This window comes from Hypomesus nipponensis, chromosome 21 (genome assembly GCF_054491055.1).
Source record: "Hypomesus nipponensis isolate SF chromosome 21, ASM5449105v1, whole genome shotgun sequence".
NCBI lineage: Eukaryota > Metazoa > Chordata > Actinopteri > Osmeriformes > Osmeridae > Hypomesus > Hypomesus nipponensis.
The window spans coordinates 9,380,215-9,402,427 of NC_140381.1; the positions used below are offsets into that span (position 1 = coordinate 9,380,215).

Genomic DNA, 22,213 nt, shown 5'->3' on the forward strand with positions numbered 1-22,213 from the left:
TATAAAAAACCAGAAGTGAGAGAAACTTTTAGCATCAATCCCTGAAAGAGAAGGGAATTTTTTGAAGGCCCAGACTGAAATCAGGATAATTAGTAGTGTTGGAATGCCAAGCGGAAACATCCGGTATAGGGAAAACATTGCCTGGCAGCTGGACCTTTTCTACACAAACCATATATATATATATATATATATATATATATATATATATATATATATATATATATATATATATATATATATATATATATATATAATAGTTGTGTAATTATTTGGATGCAAATGTATGTGTTTGTGGTGGTGTACTGTAATTAAAGTTTGGATAACATTGGAAAACATTTTTTTAATGGCTGATGGTGAGAATTGACATTGGCGTGTCTCGCCTTAAGGACGTTCTGATCATTGTCTCCGTTCGATCAGAGAAACGGTCAAATCGACACGTTTTTAATCAAGTAGGCCTATCCACATTTATGAATTGTCCCTTTTTCATAAAAAATACTTAACAGTAGGTTTATAGGCGGAAAAATCGCCTAGGAACTTTATTGATCTCCAGGTGATATCATATTGCGTTGTTGCGATTTAAACGCTCAATTCCAAACAAGGCCAACCCAATATAGCCTACAAATACGAAAGGAAAACTAAATATGAATATAGGTAATGTAGGCACAATACAATTTAACGCAGGTGATACTGCTAAGAGTGAAAGACATGTTATGCATGAACCAGTGAATAGCATACGCCAGCAAACCATAGGCTACATTGGTACACAGAAGCCATCGGGAAAGGTGTACCAATAATGTGAGATGTAGAAGGCCTAGGGCCTACTTAACAAAAACAAACAAAAAATGCATAAAGCACGGTGCAAACAATCCAGTTTAATTACGTTATAGGATTGTTCAGAATGGAGGTGACTGAGTGGTGCCCAATAAGCACTGTTTTTGTTAAGGCATTTAGGAATCTGAAGGCCGACAGCGCTCCTTGTGACTGGTGTGTGATCAGTCTCGGAAGGTAGGCTATAGGCTACGTATTATTAGAGTTTAGATGTTCTTCTTATTTCCGTTTAACCGGCTGATTGCAACCAACACTGAGAGGTGCATTGTACCGCCACCTAGTGCATTTCTGATCCCTTAATCAGATTGATTGGTAACATGTGCGATTAATTAGTTAGGCGTATGTTGTCAGGGTTTGACGGATTCTTTAACAGGGGAGAGCAAATAAGCATCAGATATGGAACCAGTTCTTTTTTTTGGTGAAAATCCGTCATGCAGTTTGTGATACCCTTGTAGTTGCAAAATGGTTGTGGATTTTGCAATATGCCTAAGGTGAGTTTATAACATCATACATTTTTATGGTGTCTGTTGGTGGGATTTCATCTAACTAGTCTCGTCTTTTTAGGGTTTTTTCAATGGGTTGTCTGCTGGTTGGAGCTGCTATCTGTGCTCCTGTATTCCAAGGTACTTATTTTCTTGGTGGGTAGAACCCATTACTTTCAGTAGAATAATTTTATTTGAGTCAAGCTCAACAGTTTGCATTTAAACTTGCTTATGTTTCTCTTTGAACAGGTGACGGTGGTAACTCAATGGGAAATGTCTTCCCTGGATCCAGCCCCAGACTCCTGGCACTACGGAAGCAGACTGAGAAGCCCACCAGCAACATGGTCACTCAGAAACCGCCAAACCCAAGGGGCTTGAAGCATGGTTATGGCATCTTTGGACTTGCAAGTAGCAGCAAATCACCTTACCTGTCCAGTCAGTACAAGAAACCCTCATCAAGCTCTGGTAATGCCTTCCTGTCACATAAGAGTGTTAAACTACCGCAAGCTGGTCAGTCCACTCACTCTGAGTTTAATGTTGAAGTGGAAAAGCATGTGAATAACTGTAACAGAGGTGACTCATCCGGCTGCAACATGGACACTGAGAACGGCGGCGGGGTCAGCTGCAGTGACCTATCCTGGTGCGACATGGACACTGATGACAGTGGCGGGGTCAGCTGCAGTGACCCATTTAGGTGCGACACGGACACTAAAAAAAGCGGTGGGGTCAGCTGCAGTGACCCATCTGGATGCGACTCAGACACTGACGACAGCGGTGGGGTCAGTTGCAGTGACCCATCCGGGTGCAGTATGGACTCTGAAAGCGGCGAGGTCAGTTGCAGTGACCCATCTGGGTGCACTACGGACTCTGAAGGCGGCGGGGTCAGCTGCAGCGATCCATCCGGGTGTGACTCGGACACTGACGACAGCGGTGGGGTCAGCTGCAGTGACCCATCCGGGTGTGACTCGGACACTGACGACAGCGGTGGGGTCAGCTGCAGTGACCCATCCGGGTGTGACATTGACAATGACGACAGCGGCGGGGTCAGTTGCAGTGACCCGTCTGGGTGCAGTACGGACTCTGAAAGCGGCGGGGTCAGCTGCAGTGATCCATCTGGATGCGACTCAGACACTGACGACAGCGGTGGGGTCAGTTGCAGTGACCCATCCGGGTGCAGTATGGACTCTGAAAGCGGCGAGGTCAGTTGCAGTGACCCATCTGGGTGCACTACGGACTCTGAAGGCGGCGGGGTCAGCTGCAGCGATCCATCCGGGTGTGACTCGGACACTGACGACAGCGGTGGGGTCAGCTGCAGTGACCCATCCGGGTGTGACGTTGACAATGACGACAGCGGCGGGGTCAGTTGCAGTGACCCGTCTGGGTGCAGTACGGACTCTGAAAGCGGCGGGGTCAGCTGCAGTGATCCATCCGGGTGTGACATTGACAATGACGACAGCGACGGGGGCAGCTGCAGTGACCCATCCGGGTGTGACATTGACAATGACGACAGCGACGGGGGCAGCTGCAGTGACCCATCCGGGTGCAGTACTGACTCTGACAGTGGCGGGGTCAGCTGCAGTGACCCATCCGGGTGTGACATTGACAATGACGACAGCAGCGAGGTCAGTTGCAGTGACCCATCTGGGTGCAGTACGGACTCTGAAAGCGGCGGGGTCAGTTGCAGTGATCCATCCGGGTGTGACATTGACAATGACGACAGCGACGGGGGCAGCTGCAGTGACCCATCCGGGTGTGACATTGACAATGACGACAGAGACGGGGGCAGCTGCAGTGACCCATCCGGGTGCAGTACTGACTCTGACAGTGGCGGGGTCATCTGCAGTGACTCATCCGGGTGTGACATTGACAATGACGACAGCAGCGAGGTCAGCTGCAGTGATCCATCCGGGTGTGACTCGGACACTGACGACAGCGACGGGGGCAGCTGCAGTGACCCATCCGGGTGCAGTACTGACTCTGAAAGCGGCGGACAAGGCTGCAGCGATCCATCCGGGTGTGACTCGGACACTACCGACAGTGGTTGGGTCAGTTGCAGTGACCCATCCGGGTGTGACATTGACAATGACGACAGGGACGGGATCAGCTGCAGTGACCCATCCGGGTGCAGTATGGACTCTGAAAGTGGCGGGGTCAGCTGCAGTGACCCATCCGGGTGCAGTACAGAATCTGATGACGGTGGCGGCGTCAGCTGCAGTGACCCATCCGGGTGCAATACAGAATCTGATGACAGCGACGGGGGCAGCTGCGGTGACCCATCTGGATGCAGTACTGACTCTGATGACAGTGGCGGGGTCAGCTGCAGTGACCCATCCAGTTGTGATATTGACAATGACGACAGCAGCGAGGTCAGTTGCAATGACCCATCTGGGTGCACTACGGACTCTGAAAGCGGCGGGGTCAGCTGCATCGATCCATCCGGGTGTGACTCGGACACTAACGACAGCGGCGGGGTTAGCTGCAGTGACCCATCCGGGTGCAATACGGACTCTCAAAGCGGCGGGGTCAGCTGCATCGATCCATCCGGGTGTGACTCGGACACTGACGACAGCGGCGGGGTTAGCTGCAGTGACCCATCCGGATGTGACTCGGACACTGACGACAGCGAAGGGGTCAGTTGCAGTGACCCATCCGGGTGTGACATTGACAATGACGACAGCAGCGTTGTCAGCTGCAGGGACCCATCCGGATGCGACTCGGACACTGACGACAGCGGAGGGGTCAGTTGCAGTGACCCATCCGGGTGTGACATTGACAATGATGACAGCGACGGGGGCAGATGCAGTGACCCATCCGGGTGCAGTACTGACTCTGAAAGCGGCGGACAAGGCTGCAGCGATCCATCCGGGTGTGACTCGGACACTGCCGACAGGGACGGGATCAGTTGCAGTGACCCATCCGGGTGTGACATTGACAATGACGACAGGGACGGGATCAGCTGCAGTGACCCATCCGGGTGCACTACGGACTCTGAAAGCGGCAGGATCAGCTGCAGTGACCCATCCGGGTGCAGTACAGAATCTGATGACAGTGGCGGGGTCAGCTGCAGTGACCCATCCGGGTGTGACATTGACAATGACAACAGCGACGGGGGCAGCTGCAGTGACCCATCTGGATGCAGTACTGACTCTGACAGTGGCGGGGTCAGCTGCAGTGACCCATCCAGTTGTGATATTGACAATGACGACAGCAGCGAGGTCAGTTGCAATGACCCATCTGAGTGCACTACGGACTCTGAAAGCGGCGGGGTCAGTTGCAGTGACCCATCCGGATGCGACTCAGACACTGACGACAGCGGTGGGGTCAGTTGCAGTGACCCATCCGGGTGCAGTACGGACTCTGAAAGCGGCGAGGTCAGTTGCAGTGACCCATCTGGGTGCACTACGGACTCTGAAGGCGGCGGGGTCAGCTGCAGCGATCCATCCGGGTGTGACTCGGACACTGACGACAGCGGTGGGGTCAGCTGCAGTGACCCATCCGGGTGTGACATTGACAATGACGACAGCGGCGGGGTCAGTTGCAGTGACCCGTCTGGGTGCAGTACGGACTCTGAAAGCGGCGGGGTCAGCTGCAGTGATCCATCTGGATGCGACTCAGACACTGACGACAGCGATGGGGTCAGTTGCAGTGACCCATCCGGGTGCAGTATGGACTCTGAAAGCGGCGAGGTCAGTTGCAGTGACCCATCTGGGTGCACTACGGACTCTGAAGGCGGCGGGGTCAGCTGCAGCGATCCATCCGGATGTGACTCGGACACTGACGACAGCGAAGGGGTCAGTTGCAGTGACCCATCCGGGTGTGACATTGACAATGACGACAGGGACGGGGTCAGCTGCAGTGACCCATCCGGGTGCAGTACAGAATCTGATGACAGTGGCGGGGTCAGCTGCAGTGACCCATCCGGGTGTGACATTGACAATAAACAAAGCGACTGGGTCAGCTGCAGTGACCCATCCGGTTGTGATATTGACAATGACGACAGCAGCGAGGTCAGTTGCAATGACCCATCTGGGTGCACTACGGACTCTGAAAGCGGCGGGGTCAGTTGCAGTGACCCATCCGGATGCGACTCGGACATTGACAACAGCGGAGGGGTCAGTTGCAGTGACCCATCTGGGTGCAGTACTGACTCTGAAAGCGGCAAACTCGGCTGCAGCGATCCATCTGGGTGTGACTCGGACACTGCCGACAGCGGTGGGGTCAGTTGCAGTGACCCGTCTGGGTGCAGTACAGAATCTGATGACGGTGGCGTGGTCAGCTGCAGTGACCCATCCGGTTGTGATATTGACAATAACGACAGCAGCGAGGTCAGTTGCAATGACCCATCTGGGTGCACTACGGACTCTGAAAGCGGCGGGGTCAGTTGCAGTGACCCATCCGGATGCGACTCGGACATTGACAACAGCGGAGGGGTCAGTTGCAGTGACCCATCCGGGTGCAATACTGACTCTGAAAGCGGCGAACTCGGCTGCAGCAATCCATCCGGGTGTGACTCGGACACTGCCGACAGCGGTGGGGTCAGTTGCAGTGACCCATCCGGGTGCAGTACAGATTCGCATGACAGTGGCGGGGTCAGTTGCAGTGACCCATCCGGATGCGACTCGGACAGTGACGACAGCGGCGGGGTCAGCTGCAGTGACCCATCCGGATGCGACTCGGACATTGACAACAGCGGAGGGGTCAGTTGCAGTGACCCATCCGGGTGCAGTACGGACTCTGAAAGAGGCGGGGTCAGTTGCAGTCACCCATCCGGGTGCGATTCGGACAGTGACGACAGCGGCGGGGTCAGCTGCAGTGACCCATCCGGGTGTGACTCGGACACTGCCGACAGCGGTGGGGTCAGTTGCAGTGACCCATCCGGGTGCAGTACAGATTCGCATGACAGTGGCGGGGTCAGTTGCAGTGACCCATCCAGATGCGACTCGGACAGTGACGACAGCGGCGGGGTCAGCTGCAGTGACCCATCCGGATGCGACTCGGACATTGACAACAGCGGAGGGGTCAGTTGCAGTGACCCATCCGGGTGCAGTACGGACTCTGAAAGAGGCGGGGTCAGTTGCAGTCACCCATCCGGGTGCGATTCGGACAGTGACGACAGCGGCGGGGTCAGCTGCAGTGACCCATCCGGGTGCACTACGGACTCTGAAAGCGGCGAACTTGGCTGCAGCGATCCATCCGGGTGTGACTCGGACACTGCCGACAGCGGTGGGGTCAGTTGCATTGACCCATCCGGGTGCAGTACAGATTCGCATGACAGTGGCGGGGTCAGCTGCAGTGACCCATCCGGGTGCACTACGGACTCTGAAAGAGGCGGGGTCAGTTGCAGTGACCCATCTGGGTGTGACTCGGACACTGACGACAGCGGAGGGGTCAGCTGCAGTGACCCATCCGGGTGCAGTACGGACTCTGAAAGAGGCGGGGTCAGTTGCAGTGACCCATCCGGGTGCACTACGGACTCTCAAAGCGGCGGGGTCAGTTGCAGTGACCCATCCGGATGCGACTCGGACACTGGCGACAGCGGAGGGGTCAGCTGCAGTGACCCATCCGGATGCGACTCGGACACTGGCGACAGCGGAGGGGTCAGCTGCAGTGACCCATCCGGGTGCAGTACGGACTCTCAAAGCGGCGGGGTCAGTTGCAGTGACCCATCAGGATGCAACTCGGACATTGACAACAGCGGAGGGGTCAGTTGCAGTGACCCATCCGGGTGCAGTACTGACTCTGAAAGTGGCGAACTCGGCTGCAGCAATCCATCTGGGTGTGACTCGGACACTGCCGACAGCGGTGGGGCCAGTTGCAGTGACCCATCCGGGTGTGACATTGACAGTGACGACAGCGGCGGGGTCAGCTGCAGTGACCCATCCGGGTGCAGTACTGACTCTCAAAGTGGCGGGGTCAGTTGCAGTGACCCATCCGGATGCGACTCGGACACTGACGACAGCGGAGGGGTCAGCTGCAGTGACCCATCCGGGTGCAGTACGGACTCTGAAAGAGGCAGGGTCAGTTGCAGTGACCCATCCGGATGCGACTCGGACACTGACGACAGCTGTGCTAAGGCTCGTGGCACAAGCATCAGCAACGAGAGTGGCAGTGCGGTCAGCTTTGAGAGCAGTGACCCATCCAGCTGCGGTAAGGACACTGGCGGCACAAGCACCAGCTCTGAGAGTGCTGGAACTGACAGCGGCAGGAGGGAGAACCATCCGGATAGAGATGCGCAGGCCTCTCAAGAAACCACAGGCCCGAGGACACGCCCCTTCTCAAATGTCCGCTCCAAGTACCGCAGAAGAAAATTTGTCTTCTCCCAAATGCGCTATACCCCTGGGGAGTTCAAAACCCATCATGGCCATAACCCTTTCTTGGTGTACTGGAGACATTAAACCAGAGGTGAGTGTTTAACTGGCTTAAATCTGTGGCAAGACATTTGCGTTAGATTAATTTCCATTATATTCCTAATCGTTGCTTCATTGTGTTTCAGGTTTACAACTTGACCCAATAAATGCTCACTAATGCCTCATTGTCCTTTTGATTACTTGTTATTGGTATGTCTGATAATTGATTTGGTGTTGGCTTTATTGGAGTTTCCAATGTGCACCCTGTTTTTGCTTCATTAAACACATTATTTCATAACTAAATTCACTGATCTATACTGAGAGTCCACTTTATTGTATTTCTGTTACTTCGCTAGTCAGCATTTAAATCAGAGAACCCTTCGAAAGAGCTTGATTTGTCAGCAATTCTCACCTGGCCTTGTTTGGAGTTTTAAAATCAATACTCAAACTTGTGACGGTATGCCCAAAAAACATTGCCAATTGAAAGTTCTCCAGCAAGTCGGCCAAGTCTTCATTCGATGCCCGACACAGGAATTGTCAAATCCCTGTTGTCTCTACAGGCTAAACTGGAGTCGTTGATCGCTTGTAGTTCACAAACCAACGATTGTAGCTATGAACTTTCCAGCCACTTAAAGTATCTTTCATATTGTCTTTCTATAAGTTGGCAAGCAAGATTTGCGACACAAAAGACAGAAAATCCTTTGAAAATAAGCTGATTCAATGTTATGCCAGCGGTCAACACTGCTAACATGGCTGGACTGGTGTTATCGCGGTGTCTGCTTGCCTTGAGTGTCATGGAAAGCAGTGCACTTTATAGGAATATATCTTTTCAGAAACATTCATCAAAGCAACACACAGCATTTCAACTTCAGTCTTGAGATCACTGGTTCAAGTGTGTAGTGCAGTTCCTGATACTGATCACTGATAAACAGATCAATAGTGCCAGTTTAGCATGGCTATAAGAGCTCTATCATAAAACTGTCAGCTAATTATTTTGGGGGGGATCTTGAAGCGCTGTTACAAACAACTTCAAACATGGTATTTGGGTCCTGACATGGACACCGAAAAATTGACAACTTTGCGAGATTATAGTTGGACACTTGTTGCCCTAAAATTTCACCACAAAACCACCCAGACATTCATTGCATTATTATATAGATACAATGGAAAAAACAAGTTATTTTAGGCCGATATGGAAAGCTGTTTGAGAGGGTCCCGGAGTTCAAGTAGGCCTAGTTAGGTTTGTGGTTTGTTGTGGGACTGAACGGGAAAGCTCCTATTGTATGTAGTTGAGAAATGTAAGAGGGTTCTCAACATGCGTGCAGTCAGGTCAGGTGTGGGCGCAGACAAGACTTCCTTACTGGATGTAGAGATCTTACTTGGATCTGTCGATTGACTATCGCTGTCTAGTTTACAATACTGCTACGCCATCATTTATAAAATGATGAGAGTGCGAAAATACGACCACATCATACCCATTCTCCATTCACTTCACTGGCTTCCCGTTTCTGCCAGGTTTGAATACAAGGTCTCCTTCTCACCCACCAGTGCATCTATGGATATACCCCCCCCCCCCCACCTGAAAGAACCACTCACCACTATAACTACAACACGGCCCCTCTGCTCAACACACCGCCTCCTTCTCCCCAGGACTAAGCTCAGCACCGTGGGTGATCGGGCTTTCTGTTCTGCCACTCCTCGGATCTGGAATGCCCTCCCAGACCATCTGACGGCACCTCAAACTACTGAGACTTTTTTTAAAGCAATAAAAACATGTATTTTTAGCAGTACTTATGAGTTTTAATCAACCTCATTATCTATTTGTATTTTATATTGATGTTCTTACCTTGTTTTACCATCTTAACTGTGGCACTTTGAGATTGGTTTCAAATGTAAAGTGTGTTACAAATAAAAGCTGTTATAATTATTTATATTATTAGCAGTTCCACCTCCACAGCATGTGGATTTCATGGGCAGTGTCAATATGAACATGAAACAACAGTTGGGGATGATTTTACACCTAGAATTCAAACATGGTTGTGATGCATACAGCTGTTGAATTCCCCTAACCCCACTAACCCCGTCTGTTAGTTCGGTCTTTCATGACAGAGCAGTTGGATCAAAACAAACTCTCATGTTTACTCTCCATCTTGTGTTTTCAGACGTCTTTCCAACCCCCAGATGTGCTTTGGCAAGATGGCAGCACGTTCAGACGCAGCACCTAGGCGCTATTCAAATTATATCTCATCTAATCAGTAACTTTGCACTACTGTACCTCACTTTGCACTACTGTACCTCACTGTACCTCGCCACCAGGCTCCTGTATGGTCATTGACATAGTCACTGATCTGCAAATTTGCACTATTGTACTGTACTCCACTTAGGTTAGAATAGGTAATAGGGTTGAAACAGGTTTTTTGTGCATTAAGGGTTAGTATAGTGTACTATTTATTGTTATCTGTAATTTAGGAAGTTTTAGTATTAGGGTTAGTATAGTCAATATTTATTGCTATCTGTATATTTAGGAAGTTTCACTTATTTAAGCTCAGCATTGATGTAAATTGTGTTCCGTTTACTTATATGTTATGTTATGCCAGGTGCTTGCGTTGTCTTGTCTTAAGAATTTCAGTGCCCAGTCTAACCTTGTGTTGTTCTGTGTACCTGACAAATAAAAGACTTGAACTTAAACCAATCTAAATACAGCCTTTAATGTATTTGAGGTGCGTTTTCTTTAGGGTTGTGACTCCACCACTTAAGGTTGGCTTATCTAGAGTTGACTTGTCTTGAGCATCTTCTTCCTCCCTCCTGTTTTCTGAGGGAAGTGGATCTGAGTCCCATTTCAATCATGAGGATAGGAATATGAGTGCTGTTCCAGGTGTTTTACAACCATGTCCAGGCCATCTAAAAGCGGACACAAATAATCTCCAGTTGCCATGGCTCCTGCAATGAGATGAGCACGTACTGTATATTCAATAGATTACTACACCTGCAAATGTTAGCCTTCCCGTTCATAAATGTATGTTACCTTATATGACAGCTTAGTATGAAAGACAAAAGAGTAGGCCCTTTAGTAGGATATAGAAAGGTATTTTAAGTACAGTACTTGGTCTATGGTGTTAAATGTTACACAAAAAGATGTTTAGTTTAGGCTTCGGAATAAGCTCCACTCTTGTGCAATATGCCATGGAGAGAGGGAGAGAACGTGTCTGTGTCTATGTATGACTGTGTGTGATTGTATGTCTACAAACCTTAGACTCTCTACAAACAGCAGTGACGGTAAAAAAGCATGCATTCCTCATTTGTCTTGATGACCACGTGGCTTGCACTGTATGGGTTTTCAGGGACGAAACACAACCATAAAACGCGACTGACCCAAAGCTGAAGCGTTTAAACACTGTTTGCTCTGACCAATAGAGTGAGAGTCTGTGGCAAGTGTTTTCTCAAACTTTGTCCCCCCGCATTGAAATGCTTCCACAAAAATGAACACTGGACTAGACACTGAAATTACACCCCACTCATTCCAAGACAAATCCGTCACCAGGAATAACACGAGACCATGATGGGTGGCAAGGTCAACCTGCAACAACGGAGATCTTGGCAGTATTTGACACAGTACGATAGAAGTGGGCACCAACAGGCCCTCGCTGAAATATATTTATGTATACAGTGATAAATCTGCCTAAACATACATTCAACTTGTATACAGTGTTTAAATGGAAATATGGCTGGCCTCCCATGTCCCCACACACTCCAACCATCTCAAAGCCATTCTAGGCAAACCCCAAAAAAGCGCTAGCAGTCTCAAACTCTGATCCCCATGGCAAATTGACCGCTGGGCTTATAGCTGGCCGTTTCCAAACCAATGTGCATATCACACATGGGTCTGGCTTGCTATAAATACTCTGGATTCCATATGTGGAAACACTTCAACCAAGGCCTGTTCAGAGTCTTTTGGTTCCTCCCCCCCCCCCCCGTCATTTATTTATTTGTTTCTTTTTGTTTGTAAAGCGTAGGCCCTGAGGTCAGGAAGGCCGTGGATCTATCTGGGCCTTGGCCTCTTTATATAGCGACTGGCTGCGGTTTGAGTGGGACTAGGCAACACTATAATTACCTTCCGTCAGATAATGAGTCTGGGTGCTGTGCCTTGTCACTCGATTAGTAGCATGGGGTTTACCCGCACTGTAGTTTGGGGTTTGTGTGGGTGGGAGATCAATTTTGGCACAAGCGAGCGACTGGCGTTCTCCGGCCCTGGGTTACACTGATCTTGAATCGAATCACAATTTATGGATGACATGTTATTTATAAATGCCAACGATGCTTGTGACCGATATGCCTTTTGGGGGTGTTGTTGGTCGTTTTTCTTTTGCAACATTGAAGGGTGGGATTGGAATGTTTCAGGGGTTCGCCATGAATCGGTTTCCCCACAAACAAACAAAACAAAGAAACACAAAATGATTGACGTGAGAAGGCATGTTTTGGATTTAGAATTGAATCTACTCAACAGAATGCTCGTAAACACATGTATGTCGAAAAACATCCACGTTGAATGAAATATCGCCATTCATTCCCCGATACCGAGCGTTCTATATTTACCTACGTTGTGTGTGTGTTTGTGTGTGTTTCACTCTGGATGTATCCCGACGTTTCTCGGATGTGGTCTTTGCCTAATCACACATCCCTGCTGGTTTGTTTGCATGCGAGCATGCTGTTTTATTGGCCTCAGTGTTTGGGTCACACATGTTTGTGTGCCATGTATATGTAGAATGTTTGCATGTGTGGGTGAGATTTTATAGAACCCTGTGCCAGGGGGGCGAGTAGGTGTCTGTTGGGAACATGATGGGAGCAGATGCAAACGGAAGGGCTGACATTTGATTCCCCAACCAATCACAAGGGCATCTGGTCGTGTGCATGACGGATGGGAGGATGCCCGGACGACAGTATATATGGACAAGGAATGGAGGGAAAGAGAGAGAAAAGGCAGCATCGAAAGAAGGAAGAAGAAAAAAAAAACTGGAAATCCCAGAGACTGACAAGAGGCCAGCGATCCCAGAAGACGAGACAACCGCTCAACAAGCACCATGAAGACTCTGACCCTGCTATCTCTTTGCGCTGCCCTGTCAGTATCCTGGTCCACCTGGGGTATGAATACTCAATTACCTTTTACAACGTTCCTTTCTATTCCTGTCAATGTACACACACACAACTATATTTAATAGTTACTAATATAACTCATGTTATGGTGTATTGAAACATGTATGTACTTCGTTACGATATCATGTGCTGTATCCATGGGTTGGTTGGTGAGTTTGTGACTGTGATCTACAGATGTAGTCCTCGACCCCGCAGCTGATGTTACACCTGAGCCCACACCTGCTGTGGACACTTCCTCTGCCTCGGACTCCTCCTCATCTTCATCCTCATCCTCGGAATCTGACTCGGCTTCCTCATCGGCGTCTGACTCTGCCTCATCATCGGCCTCTGACTCTTCTGCCTCAGACTCTTCTTCCTCTTCTTCCTCCTCTTCCTCTGAGTCAGCTGGAGCTAGCACTGAGGGTATGTGTGTGTGTTCTGGCTCTGGTCAATATCTGTGAGAGGGTTCGTATGCATTTGTGTGTACTACACCATATATTAACCTTAAGAAAGGGGAAGTGAAATGTTTACGCCTGTGCACTTGAAAAGGAAGGAAAACAGCATTCACAGTTGAGGTAGTAGCTGTTTGGGGTCGTAAAGCCAAACCGTGTAATCAAGTGTGTGTGTGTGTGTGTGGGCCGTGTGTGTTTCCCTCAGCTCCAGAAGTGATCATGAAGAGAGACCTGGCCTCCATCTTGTTGAGAAGGAGGAGGGCTGCCCCCGCCACACCTGCAGCCCCAGCAGCCCTCACCCCCCTCCAGCTGGAGAGGTAACACATTAACCCTCACGCATGGCCTTCTGGGAAAGATCTACCATGGGGCCTTTTCTGAGATGTCGAAGCCTAAATTAGTCCTTTAACAACCATATGGGTGTCACTGGTTGTGAGGCGGTTGTTGCAGTGTGCTGGCGCAATGGCGCTTAGAGGGAACGCGGTACGGTTAATGGCCTCCGCAGCTACCACATGAGGTCAGACGTTGTCTGAGTTGTCTTTGAGTGCCCAACACAACATGTACAAGCAGTACAGTCTTGGAGTTTGGCTTCAAACCTGTGTATTGTAAAATCCAGAACATATAACGATATCAGCAATTTCCTCTGACTTCTTTTTGAGTCTCCCTCTCTCTCTCTCTCTCTCTCTGCCCACCTAGCCTGAGTGAGGTGTGCGAGCTGAACGTGGCATGCGATGACATGGCCGACACCGAAGGTATCGTTGCAGCATACACCGCTTACTACGGACCCGTCCCCTTCTAGAAGACGCTATCCTAACCACCCAAAGCTGTTTTTTGATTACTCATAGAGTAATTCTCTGACGTTGTTGGTGTAAACTCCATCTTTGTAAGAAGATGAAATGCTCCTTGTATGTTCCTAAAGGGGCAATGCTAAAAACATATCAAAGAGGAACTACTCCTGGCCTTCTGTTTTGGAACCCAACTACCAGTTTTTTGGGCTGTCTGAAAGCCATGAATCCAGTGAAATTGTCCTTCCAAGTGCAGAGTGTAAGTTTGTATATTTGTAATGCACGAGGAAGCGATGTTTCGCATTGAGCTTTGGTAACAAGGAGATACTCCAAACAAGGTCTGTGGAAACTACAGTATAGAAGTGTATATTTTTGAATGCAATCACAAATGGTGCTAAAACAGCAAATGTATTGTCCTGATGTATCCTTTTGTAGTATTACGCTTAGTTGAAATGCACATCATTTATCTTCAAGGTAACAAAAGTTATTTGCATCTGAAAGAAAATAAATTATTTTGTCTTGTTAATAGTGTCCTTACTATAAATTTGTATTTGGTTAATGAGTTGGTGTATGGCTGATAAAGGCCTATTTAAGGTGTGGCTACGAAATGATTTAGGGGATATGACGACCAGAGCCTTTGAATGAAAACATGTTTAAACAAATATATATTATATCAGACAAAAAAGCAAATCACAGGGACTATGTAGCCTACATGAAGCCAGCAAAGCAGGGACCATATCGAAATGTGTGAGGGGCTGGTACTGCCACACCGTCCGCGAACATTGAGGACGTAGCTATTAATTTGATTCACGTGTTTGTTCTGTCAAAATTACCTACATTTCTATCACATTCTTCACCTGTCATTACGGTGTCTAGAATGTAGGCAGTCCTCCAGGGTAAAAGCTGTTTCCTGGCCTAGGTTTCACGTGACCGCGCGGCCACAGTTCAGAAACTGCGCGCACAGCACTGAAGAGAGACTAACCAAACGGGGAAATAGCGTTTGAAGATAATTATCGTGGGGAAATACATTTGTTGGATGTCGGCAATTGTGGAAAAAATGGAGTTTCTCATAGGAAGCCCGTTCACTACGCCTGTCGGACAAAGAATAGGTAGGCAATAGGTTAGGTTTGTTATTTCGTCTCAGAACTACGAAACTTGTGCAATTTAGTCACTACAGTTACTACTGCTAATCTAAATTAAAACTAAATCATATTAAACTATATTAAAGTCAAGTTCACTAGGCGTCAGAGTCAAAGTTTTAAATCCAAACGTAGAATTGTAATGGGATTAATCAATTATGGTTAATATTGGACTTTAACATGTATTCTAAACCAATAATAAAATAGTGGTGGGTCTTAGAATTGCAATGTCCCATTCGATTCGTCATCTGATCTTGCATGACATCAAATTTAACGAATCACAAGGAGTGGCAAAGTTTCATTTCTAACTTCCTCATTCTACATTGTAGCGGGACTGTTACTTGTAGTCTACTTTCCCTATACTGTACATACCCTTTTTTGAGCTAATTCCTGTGGCCAACTGAAACTGGACATGAAAGGCTGTATTAGAATGTAGGCCTATGTAAATGTGTTCAAGCTAGGTTCCAGTAGTCAGTTCAACACCGTTACTTAAAGGGCCTTGATGGATGGAGGATTGAAGGATGACGTGATGGATGTTTAGATTTGTGAAGCTGACAATCCACATTAGCGATAGGTTAACTGAACGATTATTTATTTAGGCTACGTCATACAGATAAGAACGTTATTCCAGGATGTTTTAGAGTCTTCCTTCCTGGGCATCCTTTCCAACTCCCTCATCCGCTACATGAATGCATCAGCTAGCTCCCCAAGAACGTTAACCGAAGCAGCTGACAGTCACATGAAAAAGGAGTGGGGGGGGGGGGGGGGGGAGTGAGGCAAAGGGAAGGAGAGAGTAAGGGGGTTGGGAGTGAGTGGGAGGGTGTGTGCAGGGAGGGAGTAGGAGGGAGAGAAGGAGAGTTAGAGAAGGGTAAATCAGGGGCCTATTGAGTGCAGGGGGAGCGCAGACGCTGGCAGTAATCACACGGCACCTCAGCTTTAGTTGGTCATAATCCAATCAAGCAACAGTGATTGTGTGTGAACTAAATGCATAATTCAAATACCAAGACAGTCCTTCTACAAGTTCCAAAACATTTTCAGTTGAGAGAGAAGAAGAGAGAATATATTATTTTCATGACATTTCCGGAATTCCTTGTTACATTTACAACGTATTCATATCAGTGCATTCATATGTAGGCCTGTGCACGTTGCCACATTTGGGATCTTCATGAAATGATCATTGCCGAATGGCCAGGAGCCTGGTGTTGTGAACGGTTAATTAATGGCCTCCTGAGTCTCCTCATTGGTTGTCTGCTCTCCCAGTCCTAAGTGTGTGTCATGGGTTGTTGACAGAGCGAGCCACCGGCGGAGCACTGCAGTCAGAAGACTGGGGCCTCAATATGGAGATCTGTGACATCATCAACGAGACGGACGAGGGGTATGGAGGTCTTCATTGCTATGGATCGTTTGCAACTGCCATTTTCCAATTACTGCCGCGTCACTCTCCACGTCAAACAGCCAGACGACGCCGATGACTGTTAGGAGAATAGAAAAGGGGCATTGATTTCACTCAGACTGACGTCCAATTTCTTCCACCTTTCGTTGTGTTATTGCCTTTGACCCCAGACCCAAGGATGCCGTCAAAGCCATAAAGAGGAAGATCGTGGGCAACAAGAACTTCAGAGAGATCATGTTGGCGCTGACCGTGAGTGGACCTCTCTTTCATTTGGTTTGGTCCATCTCTCACTTCTGTCCACTCATTGAAGCTACAGAGTGTGTCTTTAATTTGGACTGAGCACTGATTTGGAGTGCACTTGTTTCCCCACACCCCTCCCCTTTTTTACCTTGGTTTAAAAAAGGTTCTGGAAGCGTGCGTGAAGAACTGCGGCCACCGGTTCCACGTTCTGGTGGCGTCTCAGGAGTTTGTGGAGGGAGTTCTAGTCCGTTCCATCCTTCCCAAGTACAACCCACCCACAGCTCTACACGACCGAGTACTGAGCCTTATACAGGTGTGTGATTCCGACATTCTGCTTTACGAGAGGTGCTAGGTACACCCACAGGTACTGAGTGCTCCTTGGGGTTAAGCCTTATGTAAGTGGAACAAGTGTCAGTGTTGTTGCCCGTCAGTATTGCTTTGTCTCTCACTTGCTCACTCGGGGGATCGAACTCGGGTCCTCTGACTCGTGCACGCGTTGACCTCCTTTCATAAACACTCCTTTAAATAGCTACGCCACCGAAAAGCTAGCCATTTGTGGTTAGGCGGTATTTATACTAAAGAGTGAGTTTAACTAATTCTACTCTGTTATATAAATATAAGCGTGTGCTACAGAAATACTGCATTCTCAATACCATACCGTACATGGTAGTACAGGACACTCACTTTTGACCCATCAAGAGGTTTCGATGGCGATCATCCATCAGTGTCACCCCAAATGAAGTGCTTCTCCAGTTTTGTTTACGGTTTACCATTTGTCATGAGTTCAGTTTCCATACAATGTCTGTTCGATAGTTTATTTGACAGCAGCCAACTATTAGCCTCCTCGTTCATTTTGCAATGATCAGATGACTTGTTGCAGTCAATGACTTGATGTCACCTCCAGCCCACTCTGTCCAAATGGCCCATTAGATATAATGGAAAAATTGGGCAAAATGACAACATGGTTAACAGGCCGCTTTTCTGAATGGGACAAAGCCTTTTGTGTTGATTTCTTTCATAATGTCAACGGGTTTCAAAAGGTCTCGCTCTCATTTGGTTTCCACTTTCCCTTATCTGCTCTCTATTCCTCTACCTGTCTCCCTGTCGCATTCCGTTTCACTTCTCTCGATCGCCCTCCGTATCCACACGCTTTCCCTCTTTCTCTCTTCCTCTCTGACTATCTTGCTCTGTTGTTTTCCCATCCATACACACGTCCCTCTACCCCTCTCCTCTCTCTCTTTCTTCCCTCCTCCCTCTCTTTCCTCCCTTCTCTCCCAGGCGTGGGCGGACGCGTTCCGTAACTCTCCCTCCCTGGCAGGGGTGGTGGGCGTGTACGAAGACCTGAGGAGGCGGGGCCTGGAGTTCCCCATGACAGACCTGGATGCCCTGTCACCCATACACACACCCAACCGGGTGAGCCCGAGACGCATTCGTGCACATTGGGTTGATCGCACTCGCGCTTTCTTTCGTTCTTTCCTTCCTCCCTCCCTCCTAATATTTCATCGAAATGACGTTTTCTTGTCTTTCCAGAGCATTCCAGAGAACGGCACGGACGTAACCGTGGCTGCCCCTTCTGCTGGAGCTCAGACACACCCTGCTGCGTCGACATCCACCTCTGCCCCTCCCAGGAGTGCCCCTACCCAGAGTGCTTCACTTGCACAGCCTAGCGAGGGGCCTGTGTTCATCCCTGCCGAACAGGTACTGTTCCTCATAGACAGACCTGTCAATCACCCTGTGATAGTTACATTTGACGTTGTCCATAGCCCAGTGAATGACAATTCCTGGCCGTGTTCCACTTGGAAGTGTTCAAAAATGCTGATTAGCTCCTCTGCACTTCAAGCATGTTTAAACACAGAAGCAAACCTAAACAGCCAAACCTGTGGTTAAACCACGCTGAGTTTTTTTTGCCCCCACAATAGCACAAAGGGAAATGACTTGTGTGTATCTGGTGGCTTTGAGAGGAAATGCAGTTTCAAACAGACCTGATTACGGTAGAAGAATACAACTGTGGCTTTTTTGGGGACACTATCCAATGATGAACCTTGTGGTTGTTTGTGAACCCCTCAGGAGCAGAAGCTAAGGGCAGAGTTGGCGCTGGTCAGGGGCAACCTGACCGTAATGACCGAGATGCTCAACCAACTCACACCAGGCCAAAGTGCACAACAAGACACAGAGCTGCTTCAGGTGTGTGTGTGTGTGTGTGTGTGTGTGTGTTTTCACGAGTGGAGTCTATCCGAAATATCTGTGTTTCCTTCTTGCCTCGTTACTTGCCTCTCTTTCGCCGTATTCTACCTGTACGAATCTCCGCTCTCTCGTTTCGTCTTGTTTAACTTAGAAACCTGTGAGACCGCCTCTTCTGGGAGCACTGCAGAGATCATCTCTCTCTCTCCATCTTGTCATGACTCCCAACATTTTGGTGCAGAACGTAAAAGTATTATTGAGTGATGATTGAGTCTCTCTGTGCACCCACCTCTCTCTCTCCATTCCTCTTACTTTTTACCCCTCCCTCCCTCCGAGAGCAGCAGCTGTACTCGGTGTGCAAGAGCATGCAGGGTAGGGTGGTGGAGCTCATCCCCAGACTGGTGGACGAGGGCCTCATCGAGGAGCTGCTGGTGGTCAACGACGACCTCAACAATGCCTTCATCCGTTACGACAGGTACTGCGCAGGAAGCGGCCATTTTTGACATGACAGGCCAATCTAAAGCTAGGCACCCCTACCATACCTAGTGGGGTGTGAGCGAAGGCATGTTAAGTTCACCTCTCTGGGGGAAGTTTGTTTTATTGCCTGCTATTTAGACCAACTGAAGTGTGTAAAACTTCAGTTGGTCTAAACTTGACTGGTTTGTAAAACAGTGAATCGTTTTGCAATGATGGCTGTGTTTTTCTTCAGGTTTGACAGACTTAATAAGTCACAGAGAACAACTCCACAGCAGGTAAAGCTATCCTTTGAAGTATTTCCTTTTACACTTTAGTTAACTCGAGAGTTTACATAACCGATTCTAAGACTTCGACCAAATGTTTCCTTGTCCCAAACAGACCCCAAACAGCTCCTCCAATCTCATTAACCTAAGCCCCACCCCAAAGCCCCTCAGCCAACCAGTAACCTCCATAGCTCCCAGTCGACCAGCAGCTGGCTCCCCAGCCAATCAGAGTCCTGCGCCTCAACTCTGTAAGTAACATCCAGCAGAGATTTATTTTAGTCTAATCCTCGTCCCTGCTTCTCCCCTCTTGGCAAAGTCCAATAACTTTTTTATAGAATAGATCCTAAAGGATTTTTTTTTTTATACAAGGTATAAATGCTGCTGTTTCCTTCTCTCACTGTGGTTCCTGTTTTCTCTGGGGGGTGGGGCAGGTCCAGCAGATGAGGAGGAGTTTGATATGTTTGCCCAAACCAGGGGCAGCTCCCTGGCAGAGCAGCGGAAGAGGTGAGGGCGGTCCCTGGCTCTCCAGCAACTGGCCCTGTGCATGACCTGTGTTTACTATACACATGTATAGTTGGGATGGACTAATGTACTAACTCCATGTGATGTGTATGTGTGTGGGAATATTCACTCCTGTGTGTGTGTGTGTGTGTGTGTGTGTGTGTGTGTCCAGTGTGCGGTATGAGGACCCCGGAGCAGTGGAGGGCCTCGCAGGGGCCTTGGACACCAGGTTGCAGGTCACAGGAGCAGTCAATCCACGGGTCAGTGCCAGCGACCATGTACTCCCACGCTATCTCTGTCAGTCTCTGTTTGTCTCTACGTCTCTGTAAAGGTTCCCCTCCATGTCTTTGCACTCTACCTAACTATAGGTTTGCCAATCAATCAACAGTAGTAGCATGTCGTGGCTTTGACTGATGACGGGGTTGGAAAGTCACCCTGTCATTGGGAGCCTTGCTGTGCCAGGAGATAACGAAATGTCAGCTTTAATGTCAAGCTCTGCAGTTGAGGAACAGCTCAATTAGAGTGAATGTAGAAATGGTTCAGAATGACAACATCCATCCTGGGGAAGCAGACACCAGAGAGAGAGTCGCCTTATGTCAGATTAAGAACCGTGACTGTCACAAGTGACTTATTTTCCCTGTCTCTCTCTCTCTCTCTCTCTCTCTCTCTCTCTCTCTCTCTCTCTCTCTCTCTCTCTCTCTCTCTGTCTTTCCTCTATTCTTTTGTTCCTTTTCTTGTGCTTTCTTAGCATGTTCGGAACTATTTTGAATGCTAAAAACAGGACACAGAAAATCTCCCCGCCTCTGTTAGCCACACATCAACACTCTCTCTTGTTCTTCCTGACACGCCTTTGTTTCTCTTCCTCTTTTTTTCAGGTCACGTCGTCCAAGAACACCACGTTGGATGAAATTGACAGGTGGTTGTCGTCAGACACAGTAGGTTTATATATTTATTAATGAGTTTTTGTTTAACATTTCAAAAGGTTTTTAAGACAGCCAGTCTCTACCAAATATTTGTCTTGTATCTACAGCCACCTGATTTGGCGGTCTCCGACGGCGTGACTAGTGACGGTATGGCCTCATATCTTTCATCATCCACAGTCTCATCCTCATGATTTTGTTTTTAAAGCAAGGATTGCTTGTGGTGGTAGTCTTAATATCAGTCGTGTTAATTGCTACATAAACATGACCCCTTTGACAACTTTTTCCCTCTATTCCCCCCCCCCCCCCCTACCCCTTTGCAGAATTTGACAAGTTCTTGGAGGAGAGGGCGAAGGTGGGGGACCAAGCCCCTGCACGCAGCCAGCCCCCCGCTACCTCATCCAGACCCCCACCCCAATCTGCCCAGCAACAAGACAGGTCGTCACATGACCAGCTTTTCTCACTCTGAGAGTAAAGGAGCACTGCAAGACTGGACTGATCACGGCGGGTCTACATGAACTGGTCAGCACACAGGAGGATACACAGACACACACACACACACACACACGTACTCTTGTAAGTCTACTTTAAGCATAACCAGTGAAACACACAAACAACCAGTGACACATTCTTTTGTCAGAAGTGACAAAAGAATGCCTGCCATCCAAACATGTATGTACTTGTACTTCTCCTTCACACGCACACATCGCTACAGGTGGGCCTTTCAATTCTGCAATATATGTATTTGCTAAACGCTGTAGACATACCGTGTGGAAATCCTGAGACTATCCAAGCAATGCCTGAGGCAGCATTAAACCTTAGACAGGAATAATCTGTGATTGTAGTATAGCATCTGTATAGGTTTTTGTGCACATGACATTTAATATTAAAATGTGAGAGAAGAAAATGACACATTGAAATTCTAACATTAAACAGTGTTGAAAGCGACTTGATGTCATCATAGGACAGCTTTGACCATGAAAAAGTGATTCCAGTGACAAATAAATGGGTCTTTGGTCCTGACAAACATATTTGGTCTGGGTTTGCTAGTTTGTTGTGCTTACAGAGCAGCCTATCA

General features: G+C 48.3%; 3 protein-coding genes across 6 annotated transcripts; all 3 read left to right on the forward strand.

Annotated features, from left to right (window-relative positions):
• Window positions 1-1,564: 1,564 nt before the first annotated feature.
• On the forward strand, window positions 1,565-7,842 carry LOC146237846 (uncharacterized). Its single transcript, XM_084686194.1, has 2 exons — window positions 1,565-7,712; window positions 7,804-7,842. The coding sequence occupies exon 1, from the start codon at window positions 1,577-1,579 to the stop codon at window positions 7,703-7,705; it is 6,129 nt and encodes a 2,042-aa protein (XP_084542320.1). The 5' UTR covers window positions 1,565-1,576; the 3' UTR covers window positions 7,706-7,712; window positions 7,804-7,842.
• Window positions 7,843-12,630: 4,788 nt separating this feature from the next.
• Window positions 12,631-14,535, forward strand: bglapl (bone gamma-carboxyglutamate (gla) protein, like). The gene is made up of 4 exons (XM_084685754.1): window positions 12,631-12,796; window positions 12,983-13,210; window positions 13,445-13,556; window positions 13,933-14,535. Exons 1-4 carry the CDS (start codon window positions 12,736-12,738, stop codon window positions 14,033-14,035), a joined length of 504 nt encoding a protein of 167 aa, XP_084541880.1. The 5' UTR covers window positions 12,631-12,735; the 3' UTR covers window positions 14,036-14,535.
• Window positions 14,536-14,948: 413 nt separating this feature from the next.
• On the forward strand, window positions 14,949-22,166 carry LOC146237848 (target of Myb1 membrane trafficking protein). Of its 4 annotated transcripts, none has more exons than XM_084685873.1 (16): window positions 14,957-15,130; window positions 16,451-16,535; window positions 16,724-16,802; window positions 16,957-17,106; window positions 18,072-18,206; window positions 18,324-18,491; window positions 18,861-18,977; window positions 19,129-19,224; window positions 19,316-19,449; window positions 19,684-19,726; window positions 19,830-19,962; window positions 20,146-20,218; window positions 20,388-20,475; window positions 21,091-21,150; window positions 21,246-21,285; window positions 21,459-21,748. In XM_084685873.1, exons 1-16 carry the CDS (start codon window positions 15,058-15,060, stop codon window positions 21,602-21,604), a joined length of 1,620 nt encoding a protein of 539 aa, XP_084541999.1. In that variant the 5' UTR covers window positions 14,957-15,057; the 3' UTR covers window positions 21,605-21,748. The 4 variants fall into 4 exon arrangements, with proteins under 4 accessions (XP_084542001.1, XP_084541999.1, XP_084542000.1 ...); XM_084685874.1 differs by having other exon boundaries at window positions 19,129-19,209; XM_084685875.1 differs by lacking the exon at window positions 19,129-19,224 and having other exon boundaries at window positions 14,949-15,130; window positions 21,459-22,166.
• Window positions 22,167-22,213: the final 47 nt, after the last annotated feature.

Bases quoted from the DNA above. Each gene is read 5' to 3' on its own strand.
- LOC146237848 (XM_084685873.1), top strand. From the start codon at position 15,058: ATGTCGGCAATTGTGGAAAAAATGGAGTTTCTCATAGGAAGCCCGTTC. The intron at 15,131-16,450 runs GTAGGCAATAGG...GGTTGTTGACAG, and splicing joins GCCTGTCGGACAAAGAATAG to AGCGAGCCACCGGCGGAGCA. The intron at 19,727-19,829 runs GTAAAGCTATCC...TGTCCCAAACAG, and splicing joins AGAGAACAACTCCACAGCAG to ACCCCAAACAGCTCCTCCAA.
- LOC146237846 (XM_084686194.1), top strand. From the start codon at position 1,577: ATGGGAAATGTCTTCCCTGGATCCAGCCCCAGACTCCTGGCACTACGG.
- bglapl (XM_084685754.1), top strand. From the start codon at position 12,736: ATGAAGACTCTGACCCTGCTATCTCTTTGCGCTGCCCTGTCAGTATCC. The intron at 13,211-13,444 runs GTATGTGTGTGT...TGTTTCCCTCAG, and splicing joins AGCTGGAGCTAGCACTGAGG to CTCCAGAAGTGATCATGAAG. The intron at 13,557-13,932 runs GTAACACATTAA...CTGCCCACCTAG, and splicing joins ACCCCCCTCCAGCTGGAGAG to CCTGAGTGAGGTGTGCGAGC.